At 37.8% G+C, this 16,883-nt stretch overlaps 1 protein-coding gene across 1 annotated transcript in view; it reads right to left on the bottom strand.

The window, feature by feature from the left end:
- Positions 1-16,883, bottom strand: part of CFAP47 (cilia and flagella associated protein 47) — a 425,326-nt gene that overhangs the window by 308,858 nt on the left and 99,585 nt on the right. Inside the window, 2 exon segments of the mRNA XM_014462850.1 lie at positions 1,288-1,447; positions 12,698-12,732. Of these exon segments, the coding sequence (XP_014318336.1) occupies positions 1,288-1,447; positions 12,698-12,732 (195 nt within the window).

Raw genomic sequence — 16,883 nt, 5'->3', positions numbered from 1 at the left:
GGTGCTCAACATAGGAATTTCACCTTGTGGTCTTTTGGTTTATAATATTTATTCTAATTTTAAAAGACAAAGATGGAAAATAAAGAGATATATCAGCCAAAGGTAGAAAAGGGAAGACAAAATGTCAATGTAGCACATAAAGATCATTTATGCAAATAGCATTTTGTATTAAAAAAATCAATATTTTAAAATGCATGTACTTATTTGTGAAATGTATATTAGACAAACTTTTCATAACATCTAAATATACAAAGCAAAATTTTTGGAATCAAAATTTAAACTGCCATTATAATAATACATTCAGAGAGATTACAATTATAATACAATTATAATTTAATGTAATGTTATTGTACTGTAGTAACATTGTATTAATAGATTCAGGAGGAGTATAGGGAAGAATAAGGAGAAGGGGAAGAGGAAGAGAAAAAATAAATATTGTAAAAAGAGAGACAACTTTATTAATTACCATGGTTTTATATTATAAACTATTTTCTTAAAAGCAATGTATAATAATATTTGAAAAACTTCCAGATCTAACCAGGGAAGTTTGGTACAGAAGTGCCAGATAAAGTATAAATATATTCCTTTTATACAATGCTAGTAAATTTAAAAGAATGGAAAAAAAATCTCATTAGCAATAATGATGCCTATAAAATAAATTTTTTATTTTATTGATTTTTTCAAAGAAGAAGGGAGAGGAATAGAGAGTTAGAAACATTCTCTAAAGTGAAAAAGTCAGTTATGTGCCTTTTCTTAGAAACTGGAAAAAAAACAACAAAGGTTTGTTTCAAAAAGTAACTGTAAGAACTGTCATGAATTTTTGTAATAGATATTTAATGAGAGAAAATTTGTCAGACCAATTATAAAAAGATACAATAAAATTTCTTTGAATTAAAAAAACACACCAGAAATAAAGTGGAAATATAGATAAATAGAGATGCTGGCCAGCTTCCTCAAAAACAAGCAATCCAAGAGTACTAGCCAGATAATGCAATGCCTTTTCTGATCTAGCCTTGGAAGGCCCACACCATCACATCCATAATATCCCATGGGTTATATATCAGCCCTATTTGATGGGAAAGAGGATTACAATGGCATGAATACCAGTAGGTGAGGACCACTGGCAGTGATTTTTTTAAGTATGATTACTATAAAATTCTACTAAGAAACTTCTTAAAAACAGTTTTTAAAACACATAACAAATAAGTTAAATTTTTGCATACATGATAAAACAATATGTGAAAAATAAACTGAAATATCAACAACAAAATAGGAAAAACTACTTACTTGGACAAAATCTTAAGAAAACTTTATACTCTTCATTTGGTAGTAGAGTCCCACTTAATAAATTAAACTCAAATACGCCATCTTTGAAAAGTTTCTCAGCATTAGTAATATCGAAACACCACTCCACAGCTCTTTTTGAGAAATTATGTAAGATAATATGCTGTTAACACACAAAACATAAAAGAAGCAATTTATAAAAATGATAATATGCAATATCAAATTTAGTTGGTATTAACATACAAACTTGATTGGCTTATGCACAAAGTCAAGCCATCCTATATAACAAAAGGCTAATATGCAAATTGTCCCCATGGGTGGGAATTCAGCCAACCAGGAGTTAGATGTGAGCTGATCACCAAGGGGTGGCAGCAGCAGGCAGTCGGGGGAAGGGAGGCCCCAGCTGGCAGCCAGCAGCCGCTAGGGACCCTACCCATGCATGAATTTCATGCACTGGGCCTTTAGTTAAAAGTTATAATGATAGATACAATGTTTTAAAAGGGTTGTTAGGGATGGTTCCCTGAATCGGGAAACTACCACATTTTGGCTTTGATTAGCCATCTGGTGAGTGGACAGGGTTTGAGGCCTGGGGGCGCGGGAGAGACCTCCGGAAGGCGCCCGCTGCTGATTTTAGCAGAATTGAAACTGAGGGAACTCCAGGTGCTCCCAGACCTCAGCCCAGTAATCAGCCGGCATCTGGAGAAAGTGGACGGACACCTCTGAACCTGTCGACAGAATCTGTTAAGCCAGAATTGTCCTGGGACAGCTCTGACAAACCACTCATCTGCTGGTTATAGAAGATTTCCCCACCACATAGATTCAGAAAGAGAGGCCACAACGCATCCCCAGGCACACAGTTCTGTACTCAGAATTTTTAAGAAAACATATCCTTGGGTGAGGATTAATAATAATAAACTATTGAGTAAATGAAACATGAAGGAAAATTATAAAAATATTAATCACTGCCCCATTCAAGGAAAAGCAGCCACATGAGCACTCAGCCCCAGTTCAAGGAGTAGCAGCTGCGTGTGTACCCCGCGCCCATCCAAGGAACAGCAGCCCCGTGATCAGCATACCCTCTGTCTGAGGAAAAGCAGACTGTGTAAAGCCTCCCCCCACCAGCCAGAGGAGCCACCACAGCTGTGAACAGCACCCGCCAGAGGAGCTGCTGCCAACTGAGGAGCAGCTGCTACCACAACCACCTGAGGAGCAACCACAGCCCGAGGAGCCACTGCCACCCAAGGAGCAGCCCCTGAATGATTCAACATCTAGATATGTCGGTAAGATCAAACATGGGTAGACAAAGAAACCCCAAAGGAAAGAAGAGGAGAACTCGCCAGAAAAGCAGCTAAGTGAAACAGAGGCATGCAATATGACTGAAAAAGAATTCAGATTAAGGGTCTTAGAATGTATAGACCAGATGGAAGAAAAAATCAACAACTTATGCAAGAATCAAGAAGAAACAGATGAAAAAAATCAACAACTTATGTAAGAATCAAAAATAAATGCATGAAAAAAAATAACTTATGTAAGAACCCAGAAGAAATGAAGAGTGTTATAGCTGCAATAAAAAACAGCATTGAAAGTTTCAACAGTAGACTAGTAGAAGTGGAGGACTGAATTAGCAAATTAGAAGACAGGGAAGCAAAACACACCCAAACTGAACTGCAATTGGAGAAAAAAATTAAAAGACAAGAGGAGAGTCTAAGGGAGCTATGGGACAACATGAAACGAAACAACATATGAATAATAGGGATGCCAGAACAACAGAAAGAGGAACAAGGGTTAGAAAACCTATTTGAGGAAATAATATCAGAAAACTTCCCTGAGGTGGGGAAGAAAAAAGTCACACAAGCACAGAGAATCCCAAACAAGGTGAACCCGAAAAGACCCACACCACGACACATCATAATTGCCATAGCAAATGTTCAGGACAAATAGAGAGTCTTAAAGGCTGCAAGAGAGAGACGGAAAGTTACATACAAGGGATCTCCCATTAGATTATCAAATGATTTCTCAACAGAAACACATCAGGCCAGAAAAGAATGGATGCAAATTTACAAAGTGATGCAAAGCAAAGGACTGAATCCAAGAATATTCTACCCAGCCAGGCTATCATTCAAAATTGAAGGGGAAATAAGAATCTTCACAGACCAAAAAAAAGGCTAAGGGAGTTTATCACCACCAAGCCAGCAATTCAAGAAATGCTAAAAGGACTGGTGTAAAAAGAAGAAATAAAAAGCTCAGAAAGAAAACAGGCACAAAATATAGAAATGGCTACAAACAAGTACCTTTCAATAATAACTTTAAACGTAAACGGACTAAATGCTCCAATCAAAAGATATTGAGTGGCTGAATGGATAAAACAACAAGACCCATATATTTTCTGTTCACAAGAGACCCACCTCAGAAGAAGGGACTCACACAGACTGAAAGTGAAGGGATGGAAAAATATCTTTCAGGCAAATGGAAATGAAAAAAAAGCTGGGGTAGCAATACTTATATCGGACAAAATAGACCTCAAAGTGAAGGCCATAACAAGAGATAAGGAAGGCCACTTCATAATACTAAAGGGATCAATATAACAAGAAGATATAACCCTGATAAACATAGATGCACCCAATGCAGTAACACCCAAATACATTAAAAAAAAACTCCTGGAAGATATCAAGGGAGAGATCGACAAGAATACAATCATAGTTGGGGACTTTAATACACCACTGACATCACTGGATAAATCTTCTAGACAAAAAAAATCGGCAAAGAAACAGCAATCCTAAATGACTCACTAGATCAGATGGACTTAATTGACATCTTCAGAACATTTCACCCCAAAGCCACAGAATATACGTTCTTCTCAAGTACTCATGGGATATTTTCAAAAATAGACCACATATTGGGTCACAAACAAAGTCTCCCCAAATTCAAGAAGAATGAAATCATACCAAGCATCTTCTCAGACCACAATGGCATAATATTAGAAATAAACTACAATAAAAACAACCCAAAATACTCAAACACTTGGAAGGTGAACAGCATGTTATTAAATATTGATTGGGTTAACACTGAGATCAAAGAAGAAATTAAAAACATCCTGGAAACTAATGACAATGAAAACACAACAATCCAAAACCTATGGGACACGATGAAAGCAGTCCCGAGAGGGAAGTTTATAGCTCTACAGGCCTATCTCAAAAAAAAAAAAAAAACAAGAAAAAATAGTAGTAAATCATCTAACTCTACACCGCAAAGAATTAGAAAGAGAGCAACAAGAAAAGCCCAGAGTGAACAGAAGGAAGGAGATAATAAAGATTAGAGCAGAAATAAATGAAATAGAGACCAAAAAACTATAGATAAAATCAAGAGCTGGTTCTTTGAAAGGATAAACAAGATTGATGAACCTCTAGCCAGACTCACCAAGAAGCAAAAAGAGAGGACCCAAATAAACAAAATCAGAAATGATAAAAGTGAAATAACAACAGACTCCACAGAAATACAAATGATTGTTAAAAAATAATATGGACAACTCTATTCCAACAAACTAGACAACCTGGAGGAAATGGCCATATTCTTAGAAAAATACAACATTCCAAGACTCAATCAGGAAGAATCTAAAAATCTCAATAGGCCAATAACTATGGAAGAAATTGAAGCAGTAATCAAAAAGCTTCCAGCAAACAAAAGCCCAGGACAAGACAGCTTCACAGGGGAGTTTTACCAAACATTCAAGGAAGAACTAAAACCTATCCTCCTCAGACTACTACAAAAAATACAAGAGGAAGAAACACTTCCAAGCTCATTCTATGAAGCCAGCATCACCCTCATACCAAAACCAGGTAAAGACAACACAATGAAAGAGAATTACAGGCCAATATCCCTCATGAACATAGATGCCAAAATCCTCAACAAAATCTTAGCAAATCGGATCCAGCAGTACATCAGAAAGATCATACACCATGACCAAGTAGGATTTATCCCAGGGATGCAAGGATGGTACAATATCCACAAATCAATAAACGTGATATATCACATAAACAAATTGAAAGAAAAAAAACCACATAGTCACATCAATTGATGCAGAAAAAGCATTTGACAAAATCCAACACCCATTTTTGATCAAAACTCTCAGCAAGGTTGGAATAGAAGGATCATACCTCAACATAATAAAAGCCATATATGACAAGCCCACAGCCAACATCATACTCAATGGACAAAAACTAACACCATTTCCCATAAGAACAGGAACAAGACAGGGATGCCCACTCTCACCACTCCTGTTCGACATAGTCCTGGAAGTATTAGCCATTGCAATTAGACAAGAAGAAAAAATAAAAGGCATCCAAATTGGAAAAGAAGAAGTAAAACTATCCTTATTTGCAGATGACATGATATTATACATAAAAAACCCTAAAGAAGCCATCAAAAAATTATTAGACTTAATAAATGAATTCGGCAATGTAGCAGGATACAAAATTAATGCCAAGAAATCTATGGCATTTCTTTACACCAATAGTGAACTTACAGAAAGAGAGACTAAAAAAACAATCCCATTTACCATCGCACCAAAAAAAATGAATATACCTAGGAATAAACTTAACTAAAGAGGTGAAAGACCTCTACTCAGAAAACTACAGGACATTGAAAAAAGAGATAGAGGAAGACATAAACAGATGGAGGAACATACCATGTTCTTGGATTGGTAGAATCAACATCATTAAAATATCCATACTACCCAAAGCAATCTATAAATTCAACGCACTTCCCATTAAAATGCCAATGGCATATTTCAGAGACCTAGAACGAACTCTCCAAAAACTCATCTGGAATACAAAAAGACCCTGAATAGCTGCAGCGATCCTGAGAAAGAACAAAGTAGGTGGGATCTCAATACCAAATATCAAGCTGTATTACAAAGCCACGGTTCTCAAAACTGCCTGGTACTGGCACAAGAACAGACATATATATCAATGGAATAGAATAGAGAGCCCAGAAATCGACCCGAACCAGTATGCTCAATTAATATTTGACAAAGGAGGCAAGAACATACAATGGAGTCAAGATAGTCTCTTCAATAAATGGTGTTGGGAAAATTGGACAGATATATGCAAAAAAAATGAAACTAGACCACCAACTTACACCATACACAAAAATAAACTCAAAATGGATAAAGGACTTAAATATACGACGGGAAACCATAAAAATACTAGAAGAATCCAAAGGCAACAAAATCTCAGACATATGCTGAAGCAATTTCTTCACCGATACAGCTCCTAGGGCATTAGAAACTAAAGAGAAAATAAACAAATGGGACTACATCAAAATAAAAAGCTTCTGCACAGCAAAAGAAACCATCAACAAAACAACAAGAAAGCCCACTGCGTGGGAAAACATTTTTGTCAATGTCATATCTGAGAAGGGCCTAATCTCCAAAATTTATAGGGAACTCATACAACTCAACAAAGGAAGATAAACAATCCAATCAAAAAATAGGCAAAGGGCCTAAATAGACACTTCTCAAAAGAGGACATCTAGAAAGCCAAGAGACATATAAAAACATGCTCAAAGTCACTAATCATCTGAGAAATGCAAATCAAAACAACAATGAGGTACTATCTCACACCTGTCAGAACGGCTATCATCAACAAATCAACAAACGACAAGTGCTGGAGAGGATGTGGAGTAAAAGGAACACTTGTGCACTGCTGGTGGGAATGCAGACTGGTGCAGCCAATATGAAAGACAGTATGGAGTTTCCTCAAAAAACTAAAAATGGAACTCCCATTTGACCCTGTGATCCCACTTCTAGGAATATATCCCAAGAAAACAGAAACACCAATCAGAAAGGATATATGCACCCCTATGTTCATAGCAGCACAATTCACCGTAGCTGAGATCTGGAAACAGCCTAAGTGCCCATCAGTAGATGAATGGATTAGAAAACTGTGGTACATCTACACGATGAAATACTATGCTGCTGTGAAAAAGAAGGAATTCTTACCATTTGCAACAGCATGGATGGAACTGGAGAGCATTATGCTAAGTGAAATAAGCCAGTCAATGAAGGAAAAATACCACATGATCTCACTCATTTAGGGATAATAAAGACCATTATAAACTTATGAACAAAAATAGATACAGAGGCAGAGCTGCCTCGAACAGACTGTCAAACTACAGCGGGAAGGCTGGGGAGGGTTGGGAGGTGGGAGGGGGGTAAGAGATCAACCAAAGGACTTGTATGCATACATATAAGCATAACCAATGGACATAAAACACTGGGGGTAGGGGAGGCCAGGGGATTGTCAAGGGCGGGGAAAGAAAGGAGACATATGTAATACTCCTTGTAGTACTGTAAGCAATAAAACAATAAAAATATTAATCACTGAAAAAATAAAATAAAAGGGTTGTTAGGTAAACAAAGAGTATGCAAATATGTTTATAGCTTATTAACAACTATGAAAAGTACACAAAGGATACAGAGTTAAACCCAAACTACCAAAATAGTGCTGCTAACTAACAAGGATACAGAGTTACAAAAACCTTCATTCATGATTGTGAGAATGCAAAATGGAGCAGCCCCTTTGGAAGACAGTTTGAGTTTCTTATAATTTTAAGCATGGACCTAGCCTATGACCCAGTAATCCCACTCCTAAGTATTTAATTAAGTGAACAGAAAATTTATGTCCACACAAAAATCTGTATGTGAATGTTTATAATAGCTTTGATCATAATCACCAAACACTGTTAGAAACAACAAACAATATTTTCTTCAACTAATGAATGGATAAACAAATTGTATTATATGTGAACAATAGAATAAAATTCTGTGATAATACAAGTGAAGTATTCATAAAAATATAGGTGAATATTAAATATATTTTGCTAAGTCAAAGATATGAGACCCAAATAGCTACAAATTATACAATTAAATTATCTGTCATTCTTGAAAGTAAAATTATGTAGATGCAAAAAAACAATCAGTGGTTGCCTCGTTATTGGTGGGAGGAGGAATAGTTGACTACAAAAGTGTTCCACAGAATTTTGCGTGTGATGCAACTGTTCTGTAAGGTACTGAAATGGTACATAAAGTATTCTACACATTTTTCAAAATCCATACAAGTATATAAAATAAAGTGTGAACTTAAAGGTATGTAAATTTTAAACAATCAGCCAAGATGTTGGGAATCCTAGGATGAATCATAGACTATGACAAACTATATTACAAATTTACAAAATAACCTCACTGATGTTATTGGGAATGAGGAGGAATAGTCTAAATAACTTTGGAAGACTACATTTTGAATAGAAGCTATCAAGCTAAACACAAAAAGTTACTCTTTATAAACTTGGTAAATGTGTTAGCACTTCTAGCAAGCTACTGGTTAAAATTATGAAACTTTTATCAGCATGGTAGGGTTAAAAATATATAAATTAATTTTAAAAATAAATAATAAATTAGAGAGCCAGATTTATCACTGTCAGAGAGAGAAAGGAGTGAAAAATAAGCAAGGGAGAAAGAATGGAATAAACCTTGTAGTGCTAGATTAGAGTCACAGTCGGAGATACCATTTTGAACTTATGTTGAGAGAGAGCATGTAGATACAAAGGCTAAATAGATAATTACAGATGTATGTGATAGATAGATGATAAAAATCCTATCTAATAAAATAGCAATATGCAAATTAACCATCACTCTGCAACAAAGATGGCGGCACCCATAGCGGCAGGGGCAGGATGCTGGCAGCATCACCCCGGCAATGTGAGCCTAGCAGGCAAGCATGGCCTGCAAGCAGCACCAGCAGGGCCTGCTTAGCCGTTGCTGCTGCGACCTGTGAGCAGGCAAGTGTGCCCACAGACAGCACCCAGCAGGGCCTGCTTGCCCATTGCCGTGGTGTGGAGCAGGCAGGCCCCGAAGAGAGCAGAGAACCACCGGGATCGGGCCCAAACCATCAGTAGGACATCCCCTGAGGGCTCCCAGATTGGAGAGGGTGCAGGTTGGGCTGAGGGACAAGCCCCCCCCCCCCACCCCGTGCACGAATTTCGTGCACTGGGCCTCTAGTAGATAGATAATTATACATATATGTGTATTCATGGTTTATTGTACACACAAATATTTCCTTACTCTATTTGCCGAATAGGTCTAGAACACATGATATCCCAGTAGGACCTAGCACACCTACTGCACAGATCTTGATTTCTAAATCTCATTCCCCCATAAAATGTACTAACGCTTCTCAGAGAAAATGTTGATTCTAGAGCTTGAACAAATAAAATGAAAGATTAGCCTAGACCATTTGTACTACCAGAAAATAAGAGAATGCTTAAAAATTATAATGACAAGAGTATGTGAAAAGTCCAATCTGAAAGAGGTCCCAATGATGACAACATGGAGGGAATCAGAGAGTATTATGCTAAGTGAAATAAGCCTGTCAGAGAAAGACAAATATCACATGATCTCACTCATATATGGATTCTAATGAACAAAAGATACTGACAAACAAAATAGATCCAGAGACATGGAAACGTGCAACAGACTGAAGATTCTCAGAAGAAAGGGTGATGTGGGAGAGGTGGGAAGAGATTAACCAAAGAACTCATATATGCATAACCCATGGACACAGAAAATAGTGAGGGGACATCTGTAAAACTTTCAACAGTAAAAATAGATTCAATAAGTAAATAAATACATAAATAAAAATAAAAGAGCTCCCAATAGCCAAAGTTGAAACAATTTTAGCAACAAAATAAATAATGTGATGGATTATAACTGACAATATAAAATAAATACATGTGAGTTTGTAGTGATATATTATATAATACATAAGCAAATAACTAAGGGAAGAAATAATTTTTCTTAACAGAAAAATTCCAAAAAAGATTTCCCTCCAGAAAGTCAAGCTTGACCCTATACCCCTTGAGTGTGGGCTGAAACTGACAACTCATTTCCAAAGCATAGTGTGGAAAGGGAAAAATAACTGGAAATTTGGTATATATATCAAAGTCATGTTGGTATCCCTTCACATGACGTGACAAAAGGAACATTTTGCCACTGTGACATACTTCTCAACCCCATGGAAAATAAAAGTCAGTCTGATCAGTTGCTAAATATCAGACAAACCTAAATTAAAGAATATTCTGACTTGACTTAGGGTAGCAAACACATAGTGCAATATACAGATGATGTATTATAGAATTGTACACCTGAAACCTATGTAAGCTTATTAGCCAATGAACCCCAAAAAGTCAATAATTTTTATTTTATTTTAATGGAATAAAATACAAGGCAGCTATATGTATAGATATGGAAAAATTAAAGGAATAACTGTTAGGGGGGCAAAAAGTAAGGTGTAGAACACTGTGAATAGTATATATTTATGTATTTGATATGTACACACACGCATATATATAAAATACATACATGTGTAAGTGTTTATTTATACACATTCCCATATTCAACTGGTAATGATAGTTGATTTTGGAGAGGAGAAGGGAGTGGCTGGAGGATAGCATAGGAGAAGAAAAACATACTTTTTATTGTATAATTGTATATAATTATGTATTTCAGAATTTTGTGCCATGTGCATACACCTGTTCAACAATACATAAATAAATAAAATTTATATCTCATTTTAGTGTACATTTTTTGACAACTAGAGATTGAACAGATTTTAATTTACCTACTGGCCATTTCTATTTCTTATCTCATGAATTGACTTTTCTTGCTCTTGCATATAAAGTAGCTTTCTAAAGCTCTTATAGTTAGGGTTTGGCTAGTGACAATGGCTGTGGAAGAATTCAAAATTCAAAGAAGAGATGCAGAAAGGAAATTTATTTTACTTTCCATGAAGGGAAAGTACTGCTAATCAATACATCGCAAGACATAAATGGTAGCCTGCTCTTTAGGCAGAGGCTGTTGCTAGGTGACAAGGAAGGGAGGGGTTTGTGTTGTATTGAAGTTGAGCAGACAGTTTTTTGATGTGTTTCTTCCACCCCAGGAGACAGTCCTGCAGATGTCCTAGGGAAGTGTCTTATTTTACCCTAGCCTGTAAAACATTCTTAGAGCAAAAGTTATGAAGTTCAAAAGAGGCTTGAAGTGGAAGGAGGAAGGGAACTTTCTAATAACAAGAAACCCCTTGGTGGGAATTATCCCTGAGTTGTAAACACAGCAGGGAGGAGGGAGATGCAACATGCAGCCTTGAAAGTAGCTTATCTTTGTCTTTTAGTTTGAACAGAGGGGCTGTTTGAATCAGAGGAGCTAACTAACAAACTTGGGGTTTAATAGCCAGGTGCTTCTCAGAAATTCTGGTAAGGCTACAGCAAAGTAAAAAGGGACCTTGAGAATCTATCTGTACCAAAATATTCAGCAAAGGAATTTTGAAACCTATAGACAGGAGAGTATACAATGCCTCAGATACCCACCCAACTCACTTTTCAGATTAGCTGAGAACCCATCTCTGCTTCATAAGCCAGATGTATAGATTTGCTTGCTTTCCTTCTTTAATAAAAGTGCATGCTTTAATAAATTGGCATTATACAATGCAATCGAGGTCTCTTGTATAAATTCCTTTATATGAGAAGACAAGGTTCGAGGTTGGGAACAACCCTCTCCCACTAACATAGGTGGATGTCTAGTAATACCTCTGTGGTGTCGGTGAGAGGTGCCTCTAACACCTATAATCATTTTAAAATCTATAAGCATTTTGTGAAAACCTACAATATTTCATAAAGTAGAGTTGCCTGTTACTATGCTACCAGCAGTCATGCTTTCATTTAAGGAAATGTTACAGTTTATACCACTATTGCCTAAGCAATCAGTGATTTCCCTTGGCACCAAATGCAGCAAGGAAAATCCACTGAGACACAAAACAGTTTCCACATTTGAAAAACTACAACCATGATGAATCTTGGAGAGGAAGAATTTTTTATCTTGGGGATCTAAAAGCTAATAATCCTTACTATACATTTTTGTAGGTTTAAGATGTATATGTGTAAAGGACAGCATTAAAGTATCATACTAAAGTTAAAATAAGAAATAAGCTTCCTAGTGTAACTTATAACAAATATTACACTTAAATATTAAATAATTTAGAAGGTGATGGCATGCTGCTTTTGTGGTCATTTCTTTCCCATATTTTTTTTAGGTATAGATTTTGAAACGACATAGTGGTTTTGCCGAAGGCTTTCTTCTTTCCCCCTTTTTATTTGATATGGCATAATCTTGGTTTTCAAATACCAAGTTTGTCCAGTGAATCAAAAGAATCACACTTGAGTATATATTAACCTTTCCAAGGAATGGGAGGCCCCAGCATAGCCACACCTTCCTGCTGTCCTGTCAACCTCCAGCAAGGTGAAATTTCTTCACTGATTTAAACCTTGTTCTGGACAAAAAGATGTAAAATATCCATTTAAGCCTGGCTTGCGTGACTCGGTGGTTGGGTATTGACCTATGAACCAGGGGGTCACGGTTCAATTCCCGTTCAGGGCGCATGCCCAGGTTGCAGGCTTTAACCCCAGTGAGGGATGTGCACAAGGCAGCCGATCAATGATTTTTCTCCCATCATTGATGTTTCTATCTTTCTCTCCCTCTCCTTTCCTCTCTGAAATAAATAAAAATATATTTAAAAAATAAAATATCCATTTCAGAAGTATACTGAAGTATATTATGAAGATTAAATAACATGTAAACCTCTTAGCATTGTGCCTTGCACTAGGAATGCACCTAACAAGCTGTGATATCATCATCATCATCATCATCATCATCATCAAGATAAATACAAGAATGTGGCCATTTATCAAGCTGAAGGCAGAATAGACAGAAACCACAAATGAATCAGCGTACCACTATTCTGGGAACATGAGGGTCTTTAAATAAACATTTCCTGGCAAGTTGCAGACAAAAAGAACAAGAATAAATAGTAGCTATTTTGCATGCTGCTTCAAGTAGCATCTCATCAGAGGTCGGAGGTATCATTTCCTTTTCATATCTCTCACAGAACATCATAATTGACACAACCAACCAGAGAAGGATAAGTATTTGTAGAAGAACTGAACAATGAAAAACATAAGGTTAAGTGACTAACAAAAAAGAATTCATTGGAAAACACTTTGGTGGTTTCTCAAAAAGTAAAGCATAAAATCACCACATGACCCAGCACATCCACTCTAGGTATACACCTCAGAGATCAAGCCACAACCTGGGCATGTGCCCTGACCGGGAATTGCAACCCAACCTCATAGTTCATAGGTCGATGCTCAACCACTGAGCCATGCCAGCCAGGCTCTTTTTTTATTTTTTAACTTATCTTTATTGTTGAAAGTATTATAGATGGCCTATCCCCCCCCCCCTCCACAGACCCCTCCTCCCCACTCCTGCCCCCACCCCAGGCCTTCATAGCACTATTGTCTGTGTCCATGGGTTATGCATATATGCAGATAAGTTCTTTGATTAATCTCTTCTTCCCCCTCAGGTTTTTTTAAATTAACTTTGCTCTTCAAAAATTTGAAGAGTATAGAATGGCCCGTACAATTGTAACCACAACAAAATAATGTACTTTGTTTTTTCCTAAAGCATGATTGCTTTAAAATATTTAAAATTGTAAAAATTAGTCAATTTTACTCTAGATGTCTCTTAGTACAGAAATAATATTTAGTTCTAATATTTGTATACTATTTAACAAAGTTCATTTGTACCTTATAACAAAAAACAACATATTTTAAAACAAAAGGTGGACATAAAATCATGCTAGCTATTTGAATGACTCATTTTTCTCATTTTGAAATTAAGGAACTAGTATAAGATCTCTAAAATAGTAACTACTTTCCATATCTTTTCCTAAGAATAAAATCAATGCAGTCAGCTATAGAAAAACATTGTTTACCTTTTTTAATGTGTTGTATCATTTCTAATTTTATCAAAATAATACTATATACAGGTTGCACAAATAGCTCAAAAATGCTTATAAAAAACAGCTGCCCCATTCAACCCCTCCTCTTCAACAGTTCTGCTTTCCAAAAGCAAGCAATTGCAGCCAATTATGATTTGGATTTGCTCTAATAGTTATACCTGATTCTAAATGTGATACTGATAGGGCTCACTTGAGTTTTTTATGGCCGCCATGACAAAATACCACATAGTTGATTTAAAACAACACAAATTTACTATATTACAGTGTTGTAGGTTAAAAGTTCAACATAGATATCACTAGATTAAGATCAAGGTGTTAGAAAAAACTATGACACTTTCTGGAGGCTCTAGGAAAGCATATCTTTCCTTGCTATTCCTAATTTCTAGAGGTCAAACACAATCTTTGTCTGGTGGGTTCCATCCACGTTCTTCAAATCCAGCAACATCAAACATCTCTCTGCTCTTCTTCTATCATCACATTTCCTTCTGGTCACAGTCAGAAAAGGTTCTCTGTTTTTAACCACTCATGTGAAAAGAATGGGACCACCTAGATATTCTAAGATAATCTCCCTTGCTCAGGGTCTTTAATCTTAATCACATTAAACATAAGCAAAGTATCTTTTGCAAGGTGACGTATTCACAGTCTGTGAATTAACAATTAAACAAATTTGGAGGACATAATTTGGACAATCACATGGCTATTTCATATGATATATCAGATTCAGATATCATGTCTTGATTGCCCACTAGTAAAGATGAGGATTTAGCTCATTTGCACTACCTCCACCCCTTTCTCCACCTTCCAATTTTGGATATTTGCATTATTTTAATTCTTCCATTAGTCACCTGGCAACTTTAAACACTGTATTTATATCTTTACTTTTCCTTGTCAACTTTAGACAATTCCCTTTAATTACTCACTATGTAAGATGAGTTTCACTCCTCTTCCTTCTACCATTCTCAGTCCTTCTGTCAATTTAATCTTCACATACACATTGTATGTAATATACACATCACTTTAGAGGCCTGGTGCATGAAATTTGTGTACTGGTGCGGGGGGATTCCTCAGCCTGGCCTGCGTCCTCTCGCAGTCCAGGACTCCTCCTGGGATGTAGCAGTGTGCCAAGCAGCAGGCACTGTGCTGTTTGGCTCATCCCCTCCCACTGCACCTGCTGCCACAGAGTCAGGAGAGGCTCCCACTGTGGCAGCTGCGCTCAGCAGCCCTGAGCCTGGCTTCTGGCTGAGTGGCACTCCCCCTGTGGAAATGCACTGACCATCAGGGGGCAGCTCCTATGTTGAGCGTCTACCCCTTGGTGGTCAGTGCACATCATAACGACCAGTTGTTCTGGTCATTCCAATGTAATGGTTGCTTAGGCTTTTATTATATACACTAGTGGCCCAGTGCACAAAATCACACACAGTAGGCCACCTGCCACTTCCGCGGGAGCCAGTGGGAGCTGCAGAGCACCCACAGGAGCTGGTGGGAGCCACGCCACTTCCGTGGGAGGGAGGTGGGAGCGAGCCACTGCCGCCTGTAGGAGCTGGGGGGGGCGGGGACCAAGAGGTGTTCCATGCATCTCCTGGTGACCAGTCGCACATGCAGCCCCGCCCACCCACACACACTCGCCGCACACGCAGCCCCATCCACCTGTGTGCGCCTGCTGCATATGCAGCTTCCTGCTAATCGGTTGTTATGCATGAGGGTGTGACGACCATTTGAATATTAGCCTTTTATTATATAGAATGTTATATATGATCACATTTTAATTCTGCTATATAAACATCTTGACTTATATATTTTATTCTGACTGTAAATATCATTCATGCCTAATCCAAGTAGTATATTAGAGTCACAGTTCCTTTTCTTTGATGCCAATGTGAGTCCTTTGCCAATCAAGGGAGAAGACTCTCCTCTAAATTGTACTTGAGCCCAGCCAGTGTGGCTCATAGGCCAATGCTCAACCACTGAGCCACACTGGCCAGGATTCACATTAATTTTAATCATAGTTCCCACTTGTATAAGGAGAGTGATAAACTAATCATATTCAAAATATTTTGAATAATCTTATTAAATATATACATATATAAAATAAATGCCTTTATGTGTGCTTGTATACTTGGACAATTACCTCAGAGGGGGAAAAAAACACATCTATACTAATAAAAGAATAATATGCTAATTAGACCAAATGATCTTCTGGATGTCATTCCAGACGTCCTTCCGGACAAAGCCACGGTGGCGGAGGCTGAGGCCGTTAGGGGCGATCAGGCCTGCAGGGGAGCAGTTAGGGGCAATCAGGCCGGCAGGCAGAGGTGGTTAGGGGTGATCAGGCCAGCAGGCAGAGGCGGTTAGGGGGCAATCAGGCTGGCAGGGGAGCAGTTAGGGAGTGATCAGGCTGGCAGGCAGAGGCAGTTAGGGGACGAACAGGCCAGCAGGCAGAGGCGGTTAGGGGTGATCAGGCCAGCAGGCAGAGGAGGTTAGGAGCGATCAGGCAGGCAGGCGAGCAGTTATGAGCCAGTGGGATCGGGCCTAAACTGGCAGTCGGACAACCCCCAAGGGGTCCCAGATTGGAAGAGGGTGCAGGCCGGGCTGAGTGACAGCCCCCCTTCCGTGCACGAATTTTGTGCACAAAGCCTCTAGTATATATATAACATACACGTGATACAAGGTGGGACAAAAGTATCCTTCGGAGATACA

This window comes from Myotis lucifugus, unplaced genomic scaffold (genome assembly GCF_000147115.1).
Source record: "Myotis lucifugus unplaced genomic scaffold, Myoluc2.0 scaffold_192, whole genome shotgun sequence".
NCBI classification, from domain to species: domain Eukaryota; kingdom Metazoa; phylum Chordata; class Mammalia; order Chiroptera; family Vespertilionidae; genus Myotis; species Myotis lucifugus.
This window is presented reverse-complemented; position numbering and strand designations above follow the sequence as displayed.